Genomic DNA, 20458 nt, shown 5'->3' on the forward strand with positions numbered 1-20458 from the left:
AAAGCAGTGCTGTAAAAGCCGTGCATGCACATAACACACCAATTTGGTGGCCTGTCTTTTTTATGTTTGGCCAAATCGCCTGCAAGCCTTTAGGGTAGGGGGCAAGCACAACCCCTCCATGTCAAGTGTGAAACAAGAGAACAAAGAGGAAAAGACCCGCTCCTCAAAACTGAATTATAGAACTGAAATTTGGATAATCTACTTAACTTTGAATTATTTCAAAACCACAAGTCAGCACATTCTTTGACTCAATTTCAAGGTGCATAATTGTTTCCTTCACTCACACACCTCCACCCAGCTTCAAGCTTACCTTTCAGGGTCACCCAGTACTGCTTCCACTTGCGGCGGGTGACCAGCTCCAGCTTCCTGTCCTTGTGCAGGGTGACGAGGGGTTTGAAAGAAAGCCAGCCGGCCCGTCTGACCACCCCCTGCTCCTTTTCAAACAGTAGATCCAGCTGCTCTAGGGAGCCCTCGGCCGACTCGCTGCTGCTCTCCCCCTCTTCAGTGCCCGTGGATGGGTCTCTTCTCTCACCGCCTCCCCCTCCTCCCTGCCCGGTGCCCGTCTCCAGCTCCCTCATGAAGTTCTCGTAGATATTCTGGCGGACGGCATCGCTCGTCGTTTGGTGAATGGCTCCTGACGATTGGGCCCTGGAGGCTCCTGGGAACCAGAAGAGGCTAGAGACCTGAGAGGGCGAGCTGGTGTCTGCAGTCAGGCCATCGACCCCGCTGTCGAAGGCATCGCTCAGGTCCTTGTACCTGGTCTCCTGATAAGGCACAAAAAGTAATGGTGAGAGGAGCACGAGAGGCTTGAGGATGAAGGACAGCATTTGGGGGAAAGATTAGCTTTTCATGACGACTAAGCAAAACAGTCTTTTGATTGGTCACCACTGGAGGTGTTGGACTGGTTTGGAGATTGCCAAACAGAATTACTGTTCTCACGTAAATTTAGGCAAAAACACATCTGTATTTACAGCAAAGCTTACATTGGGACAAAAATCAAACTGTTCTCCTTTCGATTAGCCCAAGGCGGTGCAAAACTGGAGGAGAAACTTTTGAAAAATCTAGTCAAACCACTCGAACCTACTTCAAAGTCTGCATTACAGTCTCTAAATCTTTTGCTCGGCTGAGAAAGTGGGACAAATTTCCTGTGATGGCACCTGGGAGGTTGGAACCCTTCAGGCTCAGACAATTTCACGTCATTTGAGGTCTGCTGTGGCTTCCCAATTCCCCAAATGAACACTTGATGGAATTGCACTCTTTCAAGCCTAATGACAGCATACCTACACTTGACTAGATTGCAGCATTGATTCTGCCCCTGGCAACAGAGTGGAGTGCTCTCAACATCCAGACACACAGTATGGGCCATCATGGCGGAGCTCATTCTCCGTCTTTGTTTGCTCCTATGCCTCACTCAGCTTCATCAATGTCTTCTCCATACTTACTCATGCTGCTGCTATTGTTGATATTGAGTAAACCATTCAGATTTGGCAAAATCATCACCAAAAAAATAGAACAGTGCTTAAAAGTAAAACCCTGATTTCAAAAAATTGTTTGCTAATCTAAGTTAGATAAGTTTGCATTTGCTAATACTTTTTGACATAGACTCGACTGAAGACAGTACAAATACAATATATTTCAACACGTTTCAAACAAGTTGGGACAGGAGCAACTAAAGATGGGGAAGTTGTGGAACGCTCCAAAAACACCTGTTTGGAACATTCCACAGGTAAATCGGTTGATTGGTAACAGGTGATAGTATCATGATTGGGTATGAAAGGAGCAAGGATGGAGCGAGGTTCACCACTTTGTAAAACATGTGACTGCATGGGCTTGGGAACACTTTGTAAAGGTATTTTACGAGGTATTTTCTTAACACATCCTGTAAGCTGTTGGCTTAGAGCTCATGTTCAGATACGGGGCAGCCATGAACCCTGTGAACCCACGGTGCTCCAGTTAAAGGCAGCTGTTCTTTAACCACTAGGTTTATCTGCCACTATGAAAAACGCAGTATTTGCATAATATACTTGTAGGAAAATGTGTACTGAGCACAGGGTGGGTCTTCTTCAGGCTCCCTAGTTTCCTTTAGCCAGCACAACCTGAATGTATCCACCCTCTCCCAGTTGTCTTCCACCTGCTTTTCATTAGGAGCAGGTCCTTGGCATCAGGGTTTGCAGCATGACCTTTAAACCCAGAACAGAGCCCTGGAGTCCAGGTGGAGGGGAACCAAAGCTGGAGACGCTCCTGATTTTGGTTGAAAGGAGGCACCGTGACCAGCCCTTGGAGATATATGCCACAGAGGTTTGGCAGTCAACATAATGACCCCAGAAGTACAGAGGAAATGCAATCCCAGAACTAGCTTGAAGCGACTTTAACATGAACTTGTTGCAGACCTTGGCAGAGTCAGAGCCCCAGTTGTCAATATTCTTTTTTTTTATTATTTGCCTGAATTGTCCCCAAATAAACTATGTCAAGCTTCTGTGGAAATTTAGCCTGTGCATGCATCTCCGGAAACAGAGTTCAGATTGTTCACAATTCTTCACCAATACCTGGTGCTGGCAGGGATTTCATTCACTGCACCTCATTTAACAGTTTCTTGAGGATCTCTGCATGGAAAAACAGCCTTGTATCAGCTTTATTTCTGGATAATAAATACTGAAGTAAATCTGTGGGTGCTAGCCAGCCCCTTAAAACAGTCAAGTGCGAACACTTTATAGATTAGCATGGCATTACGGCAATAAGGAGACTTGGAGGCAGACATTCCTGATGTAAAGGGAAAGCTGTGTAACACTTAGAATCAATTCTCTCAGTCTACTGCGTATGTGTCACTAAAGAACTGAGTAACAGTGTCAAGGCAAAGTATCTCATATATTTCACTTAGCATTGTCTTCTGTTGAAGCACACGGAAAGCTCACAAATTCTAACTCTAGCACAGAGGAAAAGGTCAGCTGAATACAATGACTGTTCTATGTTGTTTGTTGTCAGACCCAACTGACTGAACACCAATCCCTATTAGCAGATTTACTCTCTAAGGACCGCGAGGGGAGCCCAGAAAATCTACCCCTCACAACAGCCAGAACAACCATAAGTCATTCATTAACACTAGAGGAGGGGTGGAGTTAAATCTTCAGCTAGGATTTAGTTTCACTCCAACAGAGCCTCTCAGAGGCTTACAGCTATTCTCTTGGCAGTGCCCAAAACAGCGTTCTTAAAACTTTTACAAGGCAAGGCTAAACGAATTAATGCAGAAACAACTGCTTTCAAGCCTCAAAGACAGAGAGGGACACGAGTTCAGGCGCAGCTCCAACAAATGTTTTATGCCACATTATAGCTATTAAATATGCAGCATTTGTAGGATACAAATTACATGGTTCTTCAGACCATGCGCAGGCAGAATGTAGACAGGCTGTGGTTACTTCCCACCTCTCCTCCAACCTGCCTGTGTGGCACAAGCATCATTTTACTCATGTGAAAATGTATCAGCTGTCTGCTCTCTGTCTCACGTGCTAACATTTCACCATCATCCCACTTCATCCTCAAATTTCTATGCACTTCTTTAAGTCATCATGAGTTAGCTTGAATTCCTCAAAACCTTCTAAATAAAATGAGCTAATAACCACACTGGCTAAAAACATGCTCACAGCCTACAAGTGCATCTGACTGCATATAGAAGAGCTAAACACATGCAACAACTACTGTACGTTGAACGACTAATCACTTTAGGTATGCAATAATACTTCAGATGTACCCACCCAGATACAGTCATCATGACATCTGCACATTGGCCCCCGACTCCTCTTCCTCGCGGGATCATCCATGTCTTATATTGTAATAGGAAGTACGTCTCATCCTTGTTCCAGCCTCACAGAAACAAGACCCAGCCCTGGCTGCCTTACAAATTTCATTTTGTGCCACCCCTCTGTGCCCTGTCCTCAGACAGCTGGTGTTGTGGTGCTAAGGACCAGAAGACGGTGGTTGGTTCGTGGCCATGCCAGGACCACCGCTGTGGCTCGCGATCAAATAAATCTTGCCAGACAGGAAACTGTCTGTGTGTGGCTGTTACTGATGCCCTCTCATATCTACTAAGCTGTAGCTCTAAGACTAGTAGCGAGGGGACAATAGTAGAACACATTAAGAGGTTGATACACGCATCTACTGTGTGCTTAAATCATAAGGGCTGCAAGTTATGGCAACTACAAACACATGTATCCAATCTATAGTTTTACATACCCCGAGGATAAGATCCCTGTATGAACCCTGCAAGTGAAAACAGTGTAAATCTTTACAAAATGTTGAGCACAAAACCAAAATAATGTCATCCCAAAACCCATCCAGGCCAAACTTACCTGAGACTTCCTCTTCTTGCGGCTGAGGCTGCCTGTCCAGTCACTGAGGCGTCTGATGCGGTTTTTGATGGAGTCTTTCTTATGAAAGCCAAAATCAGGTCCAGTCTGCTCCTGGTGCTGTTCCTGGACAGGATACTGGTCCAGATCCTCACTCATGGTGTGAGCTTTGGGCCTGCGGCAAGGCAGGGTGTACGATGAATACTGGCGGGCCTCGGAGCATTCTTCCTCCAGTGGAACATCCAGGACTGATGCGAAAGAGGCTCGGTGTGCCCTCTGGCCTGGGGGAGGATCTTGTAACTGGAAGGACAGGTCCCTGGCTGTGGGAAACGTAGCAGCCATTGTGGGGTCCTTGTAGAGGTCTGTGATGGACACAGGGGGAGACTGTTCAGTGAAGGAGTCCAGCTGGTGGATTGGGGAGTGCACAAGGGTCCTGCTGGCAATGCAGGGTTGGTCCTGTTCACACAGATCTGTGCTGGGCCCCCAGGGAGAGTCATACCAGGAACCATCAGAGCTCAGTGAGCTTCCCTTGCTGGTCCTGGCTGTGGAGGAGGTAGAGGCCGGCGGTGGACCGCTGCAGTGGCCGTCCTGCCTGCTACCACTTGAACCAGGAAGACTGGGAGTGGAGGCAGACTCCAGGTTGGGAGAGAACTTGAGGAGCTGTACAGGACCAGAAGCCTCGTCCAGGAGGAGGGGATTGCCGGAGGTGTTGGTGAACTCCACCCTCAGACTGCCATCCTTCTTGATCACCACCCGTGGGCTGCTCTGCTCCTCTAAAACGTCACGCTCATCACTGTGTCCATTCAGGGTGTGCCCGTTAAGTTCAGCCCCATATGGATTATCTTCGTAGTCGTCTGACATGTGTCGCCTTCGCATACCGCATCCAGGTGATCGATGCCAGCGATGCTCACTTGGGCTGCCCCTTGTTCCCTTTGAGATGTAGTCATAGTGCCGAGGGGAGTACGGTTGCCGGCTCTTAGGAGGGGACAGACAGCCACGGCCAACACACCTGGCCTTGTACCCTGAGCCTACTGGGGCACTTTTCCACCACAAATGGGGAGACAGAGCGTCGTCTTTGGCTGAGCGGAGCTTCAGTGAGCATGGCTTCGGTTTCCCAGGGAAGACAAAGCTGGTGCCTTTGGGGCCCTGGATGCTATACTGGCTCTCTGAATTTCCCATCACTGCCTGGAAAAAATTAAACAATCCAAACATAAGGTTAGCAGCACAACGCTACTGGAAAATTCATGGTGCCACACATAAAGCAGTATAATACATATGACATCATGCCAGCTCATCACAGACTTATAAAATTAGCTTATTACTCATAAACAATGATGACTGAAGTCTCACAAAACCATACCAAACACACATATAGTGGTTGGAGCGGTTTCTAGGGTAAAACAGCAGCAGGTCTAACATCTTCCTCATGCCTGTTAAGGAGAATAGCTATAAGTACTTCTATCACATCTGGTCATTAACCTGTATGCTCTACCCCCTTCTCATTTTACTACATTCTTCCATTCTGTCAATAGAAAAGTCAAGTCAGATGAACATGGCTGTTATGTGTGACAGAGTTCAGGACAATGAAAAATCCCTTCCAGACTGCCCACAACACTCTTACATTAGTGACGGAGAGCCGTGACCAGACAGACATTTCATTACTGGGCTGACGCTATGGCACATAAACTGCTGGGAGTGTAAGAGATGGCACTGTATGCTCTGCTGTCTGTGATGTGCTTACATAATAGCTAAGACGTAACACCTTCAACTGTCTTCAAGTCTTTGAATTAGCACACAGAGCAGATTAGAAACTAGAGCAAACCTCTCTACAACATGTGGAAGGGATTTAACCGCCCAGGTGCGGTAATAAAAAAATCCAGGTTTGAGTTATGACCAAATAACGACCATTTTAAAGGAAAAAAATATTTAAAGTAATATCCATCTGTAGATGGCGATGGCAGATTTTAATGTGTACAGCAGGGGCACATTTTAAAATCGGGGTTAAATATAATCAAGAATATAATATTGACAACCCACACAGCTGTTAGACTCACCTGTCTGAAAGTCTCTTCTCAGATTGGAGATTCTATGTGCACGGTTCTCTCCGCCTCATCTCTGAAAATTAAACTGATTCCTTTGTCGTCTGGCTCTTCTGAAACACACAGAGAGAAGTTGACTTAGTGCTTAGTCTCTTTCTGCAGGACTATAATTTACCACATGTAATGAGCTCCATGTTTGATAACAGGTGTGCCAGCTAAAGAGGAGACCTAATCCCAGCATTTAGGAGGAGAAGACAGTGTTTGGTAGGCAACACTACTTGTTTCTAACTGGGATAAACAAAACCAGCGCAATACTGAACCAGTATCAGAGATTGTCTTACTTGTGGTAGTTTGAAATTTTCTATATCTGGGAAAAGAAAGTGTTGAAAGTGGCAGGTTTGCAAGAAATGATTCAGCCGATATCCTGTGGACAAAAACATTTCCTCTCAAAAACTGTGCAGCCCTCGAGTCCAATGTACTTCACTCCAAGCCAGTTCCCGGTAGCATCACATCAAGCAAGCATTGTACTATACAAGACAGCACAGTACAGCAGCGCAACCCTGGAGTTACAGTTAGACTAGTTTTAAAATTCAGTCCATCTCCCAAGTCCAACTCTCCTCAATCAGCCATCCAAAGCAAACATTAGTAGCATTTTTCCACCTCCCCACAAGTGAATGACGTCGTCTTTGATCGGGGTTGGGAAAGTTTTCAAAAGCCGGCTACAGTTTGCCCGTCTGTTTATTTTTAAACCTTGGAATCCTTGCATGCTCCTTTCTTTTCACTCGTCACCACCAAATTTGTCCGGGGGGCAGGACCCACGACCAGGACCGGCTGAGGAGTGCTCTTTGCGGAGGCACCGGGCGTCTTCTGAGAAGCAGTGTGACTCGGTCTTGTGTGTGTAATATAACCCACTTACATGCATGTAGCGCACACTCCAGGAAGGCTTTCAAACAGTGCTAACCCCACTAAGCCTCGCAGCACACGTACAGCATGTGTAAGGTTACAGTGCAAACACCCCCTGCCAAAAGCCCTAACCTTCAGGATTAAGTGATCTGCAGCATTAAGAGTTTATCTGCTTTTGCTTGGATGCACCTTGACTGTGAGGTGAGATTAAACTGTGTTGACTGACTGAGTAAATGGACTACTGTCAGAGAGCGTGTTTAACACATGACGTTTAGAGGGAAATTCCAGGGTGCTTAAACATTTTAAATGTAAAGCACATGAGGCACTGGATCCTACTGTTCAAGGGGCAAAGATCCAGACTGACGTTACAAAATCCATCATGACAAGGAGCCACACAAGGAAAATTATTCTCTCCTTCTTTAAACTGTTTAGAATGAGTGCAAAAAGTAGCACTTGAAAGCACAGTGGAAACTTGGCCGGAGACGCGCAGGCCTGGTAATGAACTTGAACCATCACTCTGAGCTGATCAGAGGATTAACCAAACACTTGCTCCGTTCCTCGTGAGTTTCAGAGTGAGGCAGAGGGAGACGATATAGAATAAAAGCAGTACTGATACTGAGGGAAATGTTCTAGGCACTATAACCCACCTATCCAAGCAGCTTCCTGCCAGTAACACACAAATAATTTCCAGCTTTGTCATGCTAGTTGAACCGGGGCCCTGGTTTACATGGACCGTAAGCAAAGCCAAACCAGTAATGCTTATGGATACATGATCAACTGCACTTGACTGGACTCGAGGCATTTGAGTCCCCATCATTAACCTAGAAATCTGCAGGATAAGTAGCAGATTTCTAACTCAATTCCCCATTTTTTCTTTATACTCCATGACTATAATCCTTTCAATGCATACACCACCTGACCCTTGGAATCTGCTTGCATCGCCAGTTCACAGTAACGGGCATGCAGGGGAAATCAGAGGAGCTCTTCTAGCATCCAGAAGCTATAAAATAAAGATAAAATGATTTCAAGTCCCTCTACATGAATGAAGAGTGACTGAACAATGCTCTCTGTGGAGTAAAGGCCAAGAAAGCAGCTGCATACGACACAAGGAGTCAGCATAAAGCTGCTTGTCGAACTTGTCACCAGGACTGGCTTTTCTTTTAACACCACCACTGACGCTTTTCTTGCACAGTTTATTCACACAGAGCAGGGCTGTGGGTATGAAAGCCTCAAAGGCGTGCCAACACACAAACCTAAAGACACACACGTTTGCCTTCTGCTGCGACTTGAACTAGAGTATTGTGCGACTGTTTTTGGAGAACAACAAGACAAGTCTTCTTTTTAGCTGCACACCACTGCGCCCAGTCTGAACTCTCCCTCCCCCTTCCCTCCGGTCCTCTGTTCTCGTCAATAGGCTTCCTACAGGCCATCTGCTCGGGGGCCAAGGGACCACTGCCACCCTAACGCTCCTCGACACACCCCATGACCTGGCATTCTTCTCAGGCTGCCCCTGGGTGACTCCCACGTAAGCTCCATGTTTAGTCTGGCACTGTGTGTGTCTTGGGTCTGGAGTTCGGGTGGATGGAGAGGAATGGGCCACACCTCGACATGGGATAAACACAGTAGGTACATTTAGGCGGCGTGCTAAGGAAGCAACTGTCTTTTTCCGACACGAAGACCACCATGCATTTGATGAAGAGGAGCTACAAGCTCCCTCTCCCTCACAAACACAGAGTCTGGAGAGCTTTGCAACTCTGACCCTCATGTCCTTGAATCTAAACTTGAGGAACAAAGCTGGAGGAAGAAACTATTGACACAGCAGTGTGAAACACGGGGTGATTCCCCAGAGAACTAACATAGCTGTCAGTGCAGCTTTTTGAACCTACTCCACCATAAAACCTAGAGATACAGAAATCTTGCTGGACTTTTTCAATGGTCTCCCATAAGAGTGTTTTCAGTAGAGCAATAATGCTGAAAATATTGGCTAACCATGTGGTACAATGCTTCGTTAACATGTGGTTGTGATGGAAGAAATCATAAATCCACGATGCGAACAACAAACGAAGTGACCAAAATAATCTCACACAAAATAAAATGCTAACAAGGTTTCATGCTTTTTCAAGGAGTATGCTGTGAATTAGGAAGCATGAGGTCATGTGTTGTTGGTAGTGGCTGTTAACACAATCACACTGCCTTCCTCCTGTCAAATCACGACCCACGGGACTTGTCTCTTATCACTTTCCTCTGGCGCCGTGACAACTGGGCTCTTAAAGGAGCTGTGCGCTTGAAGCTTCACACGGCTTCAATTCAAACTTATGCAAAACAAGCCACAAGTTCTTTCGGCACAAAAACAACAACAGGAAGTGCAGAGAAGAGAGTAGTGGTGCCAAAGAGCAGACCATCTCCTGCTGACTTTTTGTCATACGAACCAGATTTAAAGTATCCTGCGGCTGTGTGCTTATGAGGAGAAATGTCTATCTATGAATCACCCGCTGAAAGCCCATATTACTGTGTGGTGGATTCAGCCAAAGCCACCAAACATCCATCACAGTGCTTGTTAAGTGTCTTTCGGACTTTTTCATTATACATTTAGAAGCTCTGCGCCTGGCTCCCGACCAAAAATGACATGGCAGCCTGCTGGAAGATTTATACACGTATGCCACTGTCATTCCAGGGCGATGCCAAGAAAACGAAAATGTTTCCAAACACTTTGAGACAATGTGCTCCCACTGAGCAAGCATCCAGCAACTTCAGCACGAGGCGCAAAGTTTAGACACGGCAGCAAGTTTGTCAAACTCAGTTATTCTCATGAGTGAACGTGAGACAGGCATGAAATGCTGACAACCCTGAAACACAAGTGATAAAGGCTGAGATTGTGAAGGGTCACTTTGTTGTATCTTCATTTACAAGGCTGCAGGCTTTTACAGCAAGGCAGAGCACACACTAGAGATAACACCTAAAGCACACACTGCTATCTAGCAGATCCAGATGGAAACTAAACAGTACTCACACATGCAAACACACAGTGTAACCCACACCTGTGGATCTGGACAATACATAACACAATGCAACCTCTTCACCCCAGCCTCCTCTTAATCCAGTGTAAAGGAGAAACAAAGGGAGAGAAAGATAAAACACAGTGCCCACAACATCCCTTACCTCTGTGGCCCGGGCTTTAATCTAAGAGCTCTTTGAACAGCTTGAAAAGGAGAAATCTAGCTGGTGTTCTCTGATCTCAAAGTGGATTCTCCCTGTGAAGGCTCGTTGAGTCTTAAAGCAACATGCACACCGCATCTGACTCACACACCCGGGCGCACTGCAGGACACGTGGAAACTCCCTCTTCGAGGCTACGAGGCGGCAGCGAATCACAATCCTCCTGGGGTAACCCTGGGTAACGGAGCGCCAAGAGGAAAAGCAGGAGAGCTGGGAGGAAAAAGTGAAAAGTTCTCCACAGAAGAGCTCTCTCAGAAACAGAAGTGTGGATGTTCTGTAGCTGTCGTCCATTTAGAGTCTCCACTACTCCACCGTGTTGTTTTTCCTATATCCTGCTTTTCCGTTGGCTAAGAGGAGGATGCAAGGCTTGTTACAGCCAAGGCGGTTTTCCATAGCTGTTTGAGGCGATTGGGCCAGACAAACTGGCGTAAGTTGGCTGCAGCGCTGCCTGGGAGGCACTGGGGAGGGCGCAATGACTAGAGCTCTTGTCTGACCTTAAATACCACAATGACCCAAGGAGGAGGCCAGGGAGGCAGGCAGCTACTGGGGAGATGGAAAGAGAGTGTGTGCATATGTGTGTATGCACGAGTGAGCGTGAGCCAGAGAATGAGGAAAAAAAAAAAGTCCAGTGAGTGAAGACAGAGGCTTGGTGTGAGAAAGAGCAGGGCCACAGAGGAAATAACACAGGGGAAACAGAGTTAGCGACATGGCTAAGCTGTTCGAACGTTTTCTTGGTGCCGGAGGGGCCAAATGTGCATCTCATTTTGAGGAGCAAATTAAAATGCAAGAAAATGAGTCAAGATCTTCCCTGGAATTACAAATTCTGAAATGCGCTCCAAGTGTTGTGACTAAGCCCCATCCCAGCGGAGACGAACTTGAGACCGCCGTCAGTCTAAAAACACACGCATGCCTCCATTTGTCTATGGTTCACATTACTGTGGTCGCGCAGTCAAACTGGACCCATTCAGAAAGCCGCACGAGAACACAACACGGCATCAAGAGTGGACGATGTGTGCCAGGACTGCTCCTAAAGCTGCTCCCAACAAACTCGCAAGCCAGTTGTTTATTCCAGAGGAGCCGAGTGAATATTATTGGTGTTCAGGGACGTGTTGCGCCACTCCTACAAATGGAAAACATGAGTGCCAATGTAGCTACAATGCTCAGCCGGGTTATTCTCTAGAAATTCATCTTGGACTGAATAGCTATTCAAAGTCATAACCACGCCACGCTGTATGAGCAGCTGTGGAATAGTCTTCCATCAGCCTGCTGCTTGACATAGAGACATCAGCTCCGGGACACATATTAGCGGCGTTCACCAGGGCTAAACAACATTGTTACCAACACAATAGTCCTCGTGGCCTAGTCTGAGCTCCTCTCAAAGCCCTTTGTCCAGCTATAGATGGAGGCAGCTAAAAGGTTGGTCAACAACACGCTGAAAAGACTGAGGCACTGAGGAAGAAGGAGAAGGCAGGGAGGCCCGCTGTGATGCATATTCATGCAGAGCAGATGTTGGGTCTAATTCCACATGGCCAAATCGTCTGACCCCTAATTAAGATCAATTAAGGGCCCAAAAAGCTCTCCAGAGCCAAATTAAATCCTCCTATATCCCAGCTCTGACTGATGCACACATCTCATTCCGCCCATGTGTCCCGTACTCGGGAGTAAGTAAGTTCAGCACAGGAAATACAGGGGAAAGGTGTATCCAACAGGCTTTCATGTGGAGGAAATGGGGAGTGCCACTGTTGTATGACCGGTGAGAGAAGTTTCAAAGGGTTTATCAGCAGAGCTTTGCTTTGGGATAAAGCGTTCAAACACAGAGAATCCTCACTGATACAGAAGCCTGGATGACCTCTGATGGCCTCTCGACCACTCTGCCCAATAATGGCAGTGTGATAAAATCCACGTCCCTCACAGAAATCCTCTCCTTCAGTCTGTGGTAACAATACTACCGTTAAACCAACATTGGGTCATAATGCAACTTCCATAATGGCTGATAGTAAAAGGTTAAGGGGTGTAGAAGGTTCAGAGCACTTCATCCATCTTTCTGCATTTCCAAACCCCCTACTTGTCCAAATCTGAGGCAGTCATTGTTTTTTGCCATGTTAGCAGTACGGCTTTATGGATGTCTGTCTATCAGTCAAACTGAAATATCTCAAGAATTATTGGGTGGTCTACCAAGAGGTACAGACATTTATGGTCCGCAGAGGATGAATCTTACTGACTATTGTGACCCTGATTCTTCCTCAAATGCTAAAATAAGGGTCACAAATTAAAGCAATACATGGGGAGCAACTCTACATGTATCCAACACATTGGCTGCACAGCACTTACACATATATTTCAATAACTCAGGCATCTCAGACAGGTTCAATCCATTGATGTGCTAAACTGAAATAGGTTGACACCTTCACTTTCCAGGTAAATGATTCTTCTGACGTAAAATAAATCATGTCACGTTTAAACTGATTACTTGCAATAATCCAGCTCTGATGAAAAACTGGCACTGGTGGAGGGACGCTCGTGGGACCGGGCTGACGAATGTGGCGGAGAGAGGGAGCAGGGGGAGAGTCAGAGGGAGAAATATGAGTTTTCAGTCGCTGCGCTAATATTTCTTGTCTCCCTCCTAAAAAGCATGATGGAGCCACCCCCATGGCTGGAGGTCGTTTATGGTTTGATGGCACTGATTATCCTGCTCACCAGAGACTGCAGTCTGCGCCAATTTGTGAATGCAGCGTCCCTTGAGACAAAATAGATTGATATTAAGCTCTCATTTTAGCATAGATTAGTACACTGTCTCAAACAGAAACATGGATTTTAATATCAAGGGCCTAGAAATCAGAAACGGTAACCGTGCGGTCGGAGGAACTGGGGGTGCAGACTGATGGAATTCACTTAAGCTGGGATGCTTTAAGTCAGGGTTAAAGGTCAAGTCTTTTGTTTGGTGGTTGGCTTCCAGCCTCAAACCCACTCCACCTCTTTAACAATTCAATTACTGAGGGCTATCCTGTGGAGGCACACAAATATTTTCTTAAACTTAACATCTTTGCATTTAAACAAATAAAGACTCACAGACAAGTTTACTTTTGACAGGCTTTTTTTTCCAAAAAAATCTGACTCCTACATCTAAATGAGAACAGTGCAGAAAAAAAACAAACAAGGAAATGCAAATATCACAATGTGTCTCTGATATTCTGTGACATTCAACTCATTCAAAGGTTATCCCCATTATCTTTCCTCTTGTCCTCCCTCTCTGCCTCCCCATCCCATACAGTGAAATCTCCACTTTCTGCCCGCCTCCCCCTGCTGTCAGCTCAGCTCATTTTCTACAGATAGGAGCTCCTGTCAGACAAGGCAGCCCAAAACACAGAGAGGCCGACACGTCTTTAAATTAACCAGGATTTGACGCCGTGTGCGGGCTCTCTGCCAACAAAAGAGGGGTGATGTGTGGCCGTGTTTGATGAGTTAGTGTGGGTATGAGAGGGCAGCACCACAGGCCTCTAAAATAAGAAATGTGATGCTCTGTTTTTAGGGGAGACAGTGACTCAGAGCATCCTCAAGGGGGTGTCAGCACCCATCTGCTGCCTGATGGTGTATATGTATCTGAATGCATGCAGACTTTTACACGTGTATGTTCTGAATGGCAGATGGAGGAATAGGGTTTACAATAGGTTAACAGCCCTCACAAAAAGATGGAGGAGTGTGTGCGTGTGTGACATCCGGCAAACAGCTGGAAGACTGCAGGTGCAAATCAGCTTTCCATCAGCTTCTCTGATAATTAAGCAGCTTAATGGACAGAAGAAGGTCATTTTGAAAGTTAAATCTGTGAAGACACACACACGCACACACACACAAACAAACAGCATGTGCTTGAACTTGATCCAGAGCTGCAGTATCTGGCTTTTAGATTGGCTGATATTCCCACAATTTAGCCCGATTGATTTTCTGGTGCAATCATTATGCTCAAACACCCCTCGACATGTGTGCTGCAGCACAGCGTCTCAGCCGAGTTGTTTTCTCAGCTTCGTGCCATTGTCGTGTATTGTCTAATCTAAGCAGAGCTAAAGCCATTAGAGCCTCTGTCTTCAAACTGCAGACTTCTAAAGAAAATGCCGGAGGTGATGGTAAAAGTAATAGAATGAGTGACATGCGGTGCATACGAACCACGTAGAGTCTTTAGCAGCCGCAGGGGCAGATAAGACACCCTCGAGACTCCTGGGAAGACAAGGGTACACCCAGCTCTGCCCAGGAAGACGGGGCAAAGCACGACTGCTTGCATGCACAAAGGGGAAGGAGAGATACCTTATTATCTCCCCGCCGATAAGAGACAGGGAAAGAGAAGTGCCTTTGAGGCGGAGAAAAGGGAAAAGTACATTAGTTCTTAACCTTCAGGAGTTTGAATCTCATGCATCATCATTAAAGAATAAACTTTTTCCCCTCAACTGTTTGCCATGGTTCATATCGACAGTATATTTTGCGCATACGAGTGCAGACGCCTGCATAATACACGTGCATTAAACCCATCCACAAACTGCATTATCTCCACTGGAAGTGACTGTGGCTGTCCTTTGTGCGCTGCGGGATAATCTGTCACAAGCTCCGTGGTGTGAGCTCCAGTGATTAATATGATCAGCCCGCGACTCGCTCACTCATTACCATAGCAATAGCCACTGTAGTGTACTGCGGCACTCATGTGAGACACACTCCAGGCTCCCTAAGGTGATCCATCAGAGATCATTGACCATTGCAGCACAATATCAGTCACACAGAGCCAACAGCTAGAGGTCATACGGAATCGCCAGAGGTTTCAGCGAAACAATGAGGTGCTGGGGATTTGGGAGCAGGAACTGTAGAAGTGTGCGCGTACAGTAATCGATGGCCTCATACAGAATGCAGAGGTCACACATACACATTCAAAACCACAAACACGTCCACGCAGCATCAATCACTGGACTCAACAGGAAAGAAAAACCTGTTGAGGGAGCAAAAATCGATTCATCTGCGATTTGAAAGGGACAAAACGAATCGCTCAACATGCCCCAGACGAGAACTCGCATGATAAAAGCTTCTGTGCCTTCGAATCAAAATGACATGCAGCTGGTGAATACAGCTCTATCTGGGGTAGTAGGGCAAACAACCAAGCCTGGCTTTGTCCCAGCAGACACACACACGCACACACACATACACCTGCTAAACTGGCACGTTGTGCTGTAGAGTAGGGCCAAACAGTCTGCATCCAGATACACTATGAGTATATATACGTGTGTGTGTGTGTGTGTGTGTGTGGGTGTGTGTGTCCTAGCCTCATCCATCACTGCCACAGACGTGCATTAATCCCTCTCCGCATTCTTGAGGAGCTCTGACGCCAGAGGGAGTTTGCCCTTGTGGCCTCCCCCACCTTGGGCGTAGAGCACCAGTCGCGGCCCCACGGAGCCACTTCTGCCTGCCGCAAAAATAAAATTTTACCCTGAAATCTGTTGGCACTGTAAGTGTGTGTGAGGGCATCTGATGGATGGCTAGCATGTGATTTAAGCTTGGATAGCCGGAGGACAGGTTGACGCTAATGGATATGGTAATTCAAATGTTATCTCCCTGTGCCAAGGCGAGCCATATGTTCATGGTAAACTAGCGCTCCAACTGGCAATGTCTCTCCTTTTATGGCCTATTAAGGGCCAAAGTGTAGATCACAGTCAGGCCAGACAGAACATGAATCACTCAGCTCGCTCTGATCGAAGTCACGAGCATTATTCTCTCGACCGCGCAGGTCAGGAGACCTTCTGACTGATGTGACACAAGTAAACAAACCAATGGAAGCCATACGCTGGTGAGAAATACGAAATCAGGCAACGGCAGGGTCATAGTACTTGTTGGTACTAGTTCAGCACTGTCTCTGCCGTTCATACATCAGTCATGTCTGCTAAAGCTGAAAAACTGTGACAAACTGACAGGCAAAGCCAAGATGATGTTTTAAGTCTATTAGAGGTGGTTTGACTAGTCTGGGCCTGTCTGGGTGGTTTGCTCATGTTGGTCAAGGTTAAAACAGGTAACAAAGGAGCTGGTGCTCAGCTAGCCATTAGGGGTCATTAACTGAGGCAATTACAGTCCATATTAAAGCCTTTCCTTTACCACACTGGCAGGTCTGAAAGATTGCCTCTGGTAAGTGCTCAGGATGGGTTTTACTTGGTGAGAAAGTCAGCTGGAAGGCGGCAGATCAGTCGACGTGCTGCAAAAATGTCCACGCCAGCAGGAGATAATTCAGCCATAATCAACACGCCTTGCTGACATTTAAAGAAACGCCTGAAACAAGTGAAAGTGCACAAAAAAAACAATCAGACTCATCCTTCCCTACTAGAATGGAGGATTCACTTGTTTCATATACATTTCAGGACTGCTTCGCTTCTTAGGAATTACCTTTCTTGCAGCGGCGAATCCGAACCACATCACTAATGCATTAGGCAACGCAGCAATGTCATTTCTTACTGTTTAAAATGAAAATTAATGGGATGATTCGGCAGAGAGGCTTTAGTATTCTCATCACACTGTTGAGCCTGTGTGAGACAAGCATACATCCAGGACCTGAGTGGAGCCAGGCGACTGGCTGTAGATGGTAGGATAAAAGCGGCGGGGGTTGTCACCATGAGGTCATGGACCTACATCAGAGCCCTGTAAACACAGGACCACGTTCTGGATGGCTAAATAAACCATCCATCAGGTGAAATCACCTCTGTTTAGACAAATCCTGCTGTACCTGGAGCTTATATACACGCATGTTTACGTGCATGTAGCATTTAAATGTTCCTAAACACTGGTGCAGCCTCTAAAAAGGAAGTATCCTACTTACAGCACAGCTTTAGTAAACACAGTTCTGAGCTCACAGGCAGAGAAAGCTCTTGTAAATCTCCACATAAAGTAACCATCCTCTGACGTAAAGCTGCTCACGGCTACTCGCTCTCTGCAGAAGGGGGAGAACAACTGATATTCTCTGCTGAGCTGGCCGCTGATCAAAGGTGGGTACATTCCCAAAACAGGTTATGAAATAAGACCAGCTTAATGCAATCTCCCTTTTACAGGAAAGCAGAAACACTATTGCTCCTGTTATCATTAACCAAAACAATTTGTTTTATTGTCGCGCCGAGCCCAGCCGACCCAGATATACAGTATCAGACTCACAGCACAGATAGAGGAGAGAAATCTGAGCCGGACTGTCTGCTCAGCATCCTGAGAGCACTGATGATGGGTGAGACAGCTGGTGAGGAGCCAGGCGTGCACATGGAAATTTTACTCATCTCCAGAGCCACCGGTTCTGCATGTCTGAGGCTACTCTGTGCATGCTGCAGGCTGCAGCACAGAAAGGTATACATGTGTCAATGTGGAATAATCTTGGCAGCAAACAACCACACCTGCGCGTATAATTGGCAAGATTGACCATTAGTGGCGAGCAGTGAAGTGTGTCTGTGTGTTAGTGGGAACACAGGCTTTTTTCGAGTGCGAGAAATAAGGCCACGCTGGACAAATCATGCAGAGGAGAGCTCCCAAACAGGTTTAACACCTGCGGCGAGTGTGTCGCTACACAACTTTGCATGTCTTCTTTCAGCAGACGCCCGGCCAGTGAACAATCCATGACCTAGTTCTTCACCAAACTGTGTCACAGGTCAACATGCAATTCACTGGAGTATACAGAGTGTTGTGTGAAACCTGTTTGAAGAAAATTTGCTTGGTAATCTGTGTGTGTGTGTGTTTTAGTGTGTATGTGTGAGGTTTGTGTCCTTGTTTCATTTCAAGTAGAAACAGATTTTGACTCTTAACATCGCGGCAGGAATTCTATAAAGATCACTCTAAAAGGAGCACGAATGGCAGAGATGAGGTTAGATTTCACCAGTGAATTATCAGAATAATCAAGAAATTAGCTGGGAGTCGTTATCGACGTATAATTCAGGGCAGGTGCTCTGCAGCACTCGTGCGGCACTGTGTTCACCTGGGAAAGTTAAATAAACGCAACAAGGACTGACCTGCACTGGCTTTAGGAAAAACACCTAAACCAGTTTCTCTAGTCACGCGGATGCAGAGGCACGTGAGCTAATTCGATTGCTGCAGAAAAGTCACAGACATAATCTTTGCAGAACAAACTCCTTTGTCTGGTTCTGCAAAGCCTTTTCACTGAGGAATGTGGTTTACAAAGACCGATAAACCAGGGACAAGCCAACGCGGACGCCGAAAGGCAACTCATCTGCAGGGCATGGCAAGACTTGGTTAAGCGCTAACAGCTGTGCCACATGTGCACCGCTTTTACCGACATGATTAAATTAAGGCCCCTGCCAGCCTCGTTATTATCCCATCCATATAGGGAGGCTCAAGAATGCCAATGAGGAGCGCGCTCATTATGCAGTCGTCATGCAGAGTGCCCAGAAAGAAACAAGTACTTTCACACGATTACAGACTGTAAATCAGCAGCAGATTCTGGCTGACAGGCTTCTTTTGTCACTCTGAAAAATTACAGGCCAGTCTTTAATTTTTATTCTAGAAAATAAATTCCTCAACCAATTGAATTACAGCTCACGGGCAGATGCGACAGCCCGGTGAGGTCCCTTAGGACGGGCTGGTGGAATCGACAGGCAGATGCTCTGACCAGCGGAGGTCACGGGAGGTCAAGCTGTTCCATTATGAGAGGACAAGGGTGGTATTTATTCACAGCCTTCTCCTCCTAAGCAGGGGTGGGCTTAGAGGGAATGGAGATGGATACTTAACCCTTCAGGCGAAAGGCTGACTACAAACCATCCCCTGTTTCTCTCATTACTGGTGGAGATGCGGCAACTGTTCCGCCCACACCCATGCAACGGAAGGTATGAAAAAGAAAAAGAGGAGAAAAGGCGCAAAGAAAGTTGCTGGAGAAAGCGAGAAATTCACAGATTATCCGAGTCCTGAATGATCAAGAGAACACGCTGCCACCCAGGCTGGATAATAACAAACGAATAGGGAACGGGCTGTTCTGACAATACACACTGCCAAGACTCATGCAGCGCAACCCACTTTAAACAACAATAATGACCACAGAGGCATATAGTGGTTTAAACAATCTAACCTGATCTGACTTGTCTGCAGAGTCTGTTTTGTCTCAGACGGCATCAAAGTGGCTCTGATGTACCCCCGCACACAGCATATAGAGGATTTTTCAACATTCTTCATGCAATATGGGGATGTATCTTGGCCTTGGACTCCTGTGGCTACCCAAAGCGTGCTGCATGGCTTGCCAAAAAGGCCAGACATTAAGTTTGATGATATGGATGCTGGTAAAAGATCGGAAAGAATGAGTGCAGTCTTCCAGCTTGTTAAAATACTTGCTGGCTTCCAAAAAAAAAAAAAAAAGCCTGTGGCACTGTATGACAGCATGATTAACAAAAGCAGCAGGCATGTCTGGGACCAAACATGAACACTTAAGACAACCCCCTTTAGACACACACACACACACACACACCATCATCATCATTATCATCATCATTTCAGAAAAGCTGCCCGCTGACTAATGGCTTATTTTCTCTTAGGCCACACACTTAAGGGCCAATAAAAAACAAAAGGCTTGTGTTAATTAAGGTTTCCACTTCTTAATTCAAAATTTCATCAGCTACAGGACAAAAATGAACGTGTGATTCGAATCGAGTTAACGGAAAATGACACGGAATGATACATGAGGCTAATAATACAACATGTCTGTGTAAGCACAGCTTTCAGTCAGCTCCTTGAACTGTAAAAGTCATCTTAACTGTCAGGAAACCCCAGTTCCTGGCGTTTCTCGACACTGTTATTATTAGTTTAAACCTGGGCATGCCAGTATGAACCTATGCACTGTATTATATTATTAGTATAAAAAAAGGCAACCGCGAGTTTCCAGTGAGGCTGATTTCTCCACGCGAGCAGACCACAGGGCTTGCCGCTGGAGACAAAACCACTCGCTCGCACACGCAGAAAAT

The 20458-nt window shown here is 46.3% G+C and overlaps 1 protein-coding gene across 5 annotated transcripts in view; it reads right to left on the reverse strand.

Moving 5' to 3' along the window:
• The window catches only part of tiam2a (TIAM Rac1 associated GEF 2a), a 90219-nt gene that overhangs the window by 41934 nt on the left and 27827 nt on the right, over nucleotides 1–20458 (reverse strand). For 4 of the 5 annotated variants that reach the window (XM_041953141.1, XM_041953139.1, XM_041953140.1 and 1 more), the window contains 4 exons: nucleotides 6395–6492; nucleotides 4344–5525; nucleotides 4228–4254; nucleotides 311–764 (listed from right to left, as the gene is read on the reverse strand). In XM_041953141.1, the coding sequence (XP_041809075.1) occupies nucleotides 311–764; nucleotides 4228–4254; nucleotides 4344–5519 (1657 nt within the window). In that variant the 5' untranslated portion in view covers nucleotides 5520–5525; nucleotides 6395–6492. The remainder of the gene's footprint in view (nucleotides 1–310; nucleotides 765–4227; nucleotides 4255–4343; nucleotides 5526–6394; nucleotides 6493–20458) is intronic. The other variant, XM_041953142.1, reaches the window with a different exon arrangement.

The sequence above is a fragment of the Chelmon rostratus genome, chromosome 15, assembly GCF_017976325.1.
Source record: "Chelmon rostratus isolate fCheRos1 chromosome 15, fCheRos1.pri, whole genome shotgun sequence".
Lineage (NCBI taxonomy): Eukaryota > Metazoa > Chordata > Actinopteri > Chaetodontiformes > Chaetodontidae > Chelmon > Chelmon rostratus.